The sequence below is a fragment of the Habropoda laboriosa genome, unplaced genomic scaffold (genome assembly GCF_001263275.1).
Source record: "Habropoda laboriosa isolate 0110345459 unplaced genomic scaffold, ASM126327v1 scaffold32, whole genome shotgun sequence".
Taxonomy (NCBI): Eukaryota; Metazoa; Arthropoda; class Insecta; order Hymenoptera; family Apidae; genus Habropoda; species Habropoda laboriosa.
The window spans coordinates 598,062-601,388 of NW_017100135.1; the positions used below are offsets into that span (position 1 = coordinate 598,062).

At 28.5% G+C, this 3,327-nt stretch overlaps 2 protein-coding genes across 2 annotated transcripts in view; one reads left to right on the forward strand and one right to left on the reverse strand.

Moving 5' to 3' along the window:
* LOC108578455 (protein phosphatase 1L) overlaps positions 1-1,354 on the reverse strand; it is a 3,198-nt gene extending 1,844 nt beyond the window's left edge. The window contains exons 1-3 of the mRNA XM_017941806.1: positions 1,146-1,354; positions 599-844; positions 265-462 (exon numbers count right to left, since the gene is read on the reverse strand). Of these exons, the coding sequence (XP_017797295.1) occupies positions 265-462; positions 599-844; positions 1,146-1,181 (480 nt within the window). The 5' untranslated portion in view covers positions 1,182-1,354. The remainder of the gene's footprint in view (positions 1-264; positions 463-598; positions 845-1,145) is intronic.
* Positions 1,355-2,267: 913 nt separating this feature from the next.
* LOC108578014 (dedicator of cytokinesis protein 9) overlaps positions 2,268-3,327 on the forward strand; it is a 12,456-nt gene continuing 11,396 nt past the window's right edge. Inside the window, 2 exon segments of the mRNA XM_017941292.1 lie at positions 2,268-2,366; positions 3,061-3,177. Of these exon segments, the coding sequence (XP_017796781.1) occupies positions 2,268-2,366; positions 3,061-3,177 (216 nt within the window).

Below are 3,327 nucleotides of genomic sequence, written 5' to 3' on the forward strand. Positions count from 1 at the left end.
AATTTAATTTTCACTATTTTATTATTATTTTTATACAACTTTACTGTAATAAATATATTTTTACCTTATCCCTGTGCTTTTAATCTGTAATTTTGGAAGATAATCATCATATAACATCATAAATTAAATAATTTCATAATTATAATGTTATATGGAATATCTAATGTTATACAATAAACCCTTAAAAATATAGTATTTATGGACAATAGATTAAGTTTTTATGATATTTAAATCAATTTAAATGCTAAATATTTTTTAACTTACTTCTCCACCATGTCCATCAAATACTGCAAACAAAGATACTCCTGTATTATTCATATCTTCATTTACAACAAAACGATCTTCCATACGAGCTCTATGACCTTGAACAGCATAAGCAGCAATATATCCTTGTTTTAATTCCCAGCTAAGTTTCACCCCATTATTTACAGAATCATTAACTAAAAACTGTAGTTTTGATACCTAAAAAGAAGTCCTTCTACAAATTTGCTTCTCCTTTGTTATTTTTTATAATATCTTCAATACGTAATAGCTAAAGTAAACCTAATTTTTCTGTTTATGTAATAAATTATCATACAACTTAATTTAATTTATGTACTTTTGATGTAGTACGCCCAAGCGTGTATTGAATTTTTCCTAATAATGATCGGCTCCATACGTCAACTGCTTGTATGTAAAATAGAATTATTGCCAAAACTGCACCACAAATTAACACTTCTGGCTTCAATGCATAAGCTCTCATGATTCTCCAAAAATAGCCCAAAGGAGTGTTTATCCCAGCATTTAATCCAGTAGGAATGCCCACTGCAAATTTTGACACTAGCTTCATGTGTGATACATATGTCTGTTGTACAAATAGAAAAATATACAATTAATAATAGTGGTAAATTTTAAACTGAGAGTATATACTCAAACATATATAATTAACAAATACTATTTGCCATCAATTAATCAAAGGATACACTTATATTATATCCTACTTACAGTATATATTACAAAAATTCGAAAGCAGTTAATCGAGGCTATTTTCGAATACGAATCACGAGATATCGAAATCGTACATCGAACATATAACAAATATTTTGGATTCGAAGTAAATTTTTATAGAAAGAAGAAAATATTATATTTAACTATTTCTGTGTCACCTGATATAAAATCCTGTCTTCAAGCTCGTCATCCATAATCTAATGTAAAAACACTTTGAATCAAGCCAGTTTTTTTCTCAAACCTAAATATCGGTAGGTATTCGATAATTATTTATAAAAGCACAGAGCTAGTCGAGCACTGAACATGCATAAAAATTGCATTAACTAATCATCGAAAACTCATATGATCGTTCGTTCGAAATATTTTCAAAAATTGCATAAAACGAAAATCTGCAGAGTTCTTGGCAACTGCAGCAGACGATACCAAATTACCAACGTTACTGTAGATAGACGTTCGAGATCACGCCGCAGTTTTAGACCCGCGATATTATTGACATTCCACAATATATTATTCACAATTAACAGGTTTAGTTTATATATAAGATTCAAATATTTCTTATTAACTTTGTAATTTCTTGGAATTTCTTTTACTTCAACTAATATTTGTTCGTAGACGATCTAATGTAATAAAAAAGAAAGTAATAATAGCAATAAAAGTTAATAGAATGCAAACTTGAATTAAAAAATGTTTTGTTGTCAATATATTATAATTTTAAATCAAATATTTAACAATTAGAATGTAATGCACCATTTGTTTAAATATTACTTTTACATATTTAATTTAGATTTTTGAGATTATTTGAAAAATAGAAATAGAAAAGAAAACATTTTTTGATTGTTATAATTCTAACAGAAAAAATGTACAAATACTATTAACAAATAAGAAGTAAAATTATCGTAACATTAATAAACTAAATTTACAACATAAACCAAATGGAGAAAATGAAAAAAAATTCGGTTATTAAATTGTTTTCGAGAAATAATTACCGAATTTCGTATAGTATCGTAGATGTCTAAATGCAACGTGAGGTAGGTCTACAGTATGATTAAATAGTATTCTGTATGTAACCACATACACTGGATATAGTTGCAGCGATATATTACACTGCAAATTGCATAGGGAGAGCTGTCATGCATTGCTACGACGTGAGCTTAGAAGCCGCGTAAATATGGCCGCGGTAATAATGAGCGGTTAGTATTGTTGAGTGTAATGAATACGCGTGATGATTACGATTGTTCTCGTTGGCATACGGTGATGAGATCAATGTGTCATCGGCAAAGATGAGCGAAAGAAAGTTTACTCGTGGCTTGGGTAAGCCGGGCATGGCCGCCCAATTACGAGAGACTGTCTCTCAGGTAGTACGCGAGAGTACCGTACAGGTAAGTTCGCTGACATCCTTAACTCGTTACATTTTGCCGCATGATTGTATGCAGAAATGTTTGCATTGTCTTTTGAACAATAAGCATGTAACAATTGATAACAGTGAAAATATGTTCTTCCTGCAATCATTTAGTGGAACGTTCATAACATCGTTAATTCATTATTCATGACAATTAATGTCAACTAAACGCAAGGTTCACCATAAATATTTCAAGCTAAAGAAGAGATAAAGTAATGTTTAATTGAGTTCTTATTTGTAGTTTTTAAATTCTATTTGATTTTTTATTTTTCTTTGCAGCAGCCTTGAAACATGAAATTCTGTTTTGAGAAGATAATATTATTCACATTGAAACATGTCCATTTATGGTATCTTGCAGTATCCTGACTCATTGTTTGTTAATTATTCCCTTGAATTAAGAATAAATTATGTCATTTTTAAATGGAATTATTTAACCCATTTATTATCATAATAGGGATTGATAAATTGGTGTTTAACTTTTAAAGAGTATATTAGAACTTTCAATTTATATAGATTGTAGGTCATTCATTTAGCTTGTTATAAATCTTTATTGCTTTAAATTATTTGAATAACTTTTGCTGAGAAGTGGAAATAAACTGAATGAATATATGTGTATAAAGTATTTTGTTTGATCTGTTACTATTTATCTCATGAATTAATTTTTTTTATTTCAGAATAAACCACATCTAGTAGAACCTATAGATTTTGAAAGTTTTGTATTAAAAAATAAAACTTTGTTACAAAATGACCCTCAAAGAGAGCTTCTATTATATCCTCAGGATGATGTTTCAGTGAGTTTTAATTCAGCAATATCTTATCTATTATGCAGAATTTACATCCGTTGTATGAGTAGATAAATCATTACATGGGTTCATACACAGGATGTTAATAAAATTGTATCATTTTTGAAATAACATTTTATTTAAAAAGATATATTTATC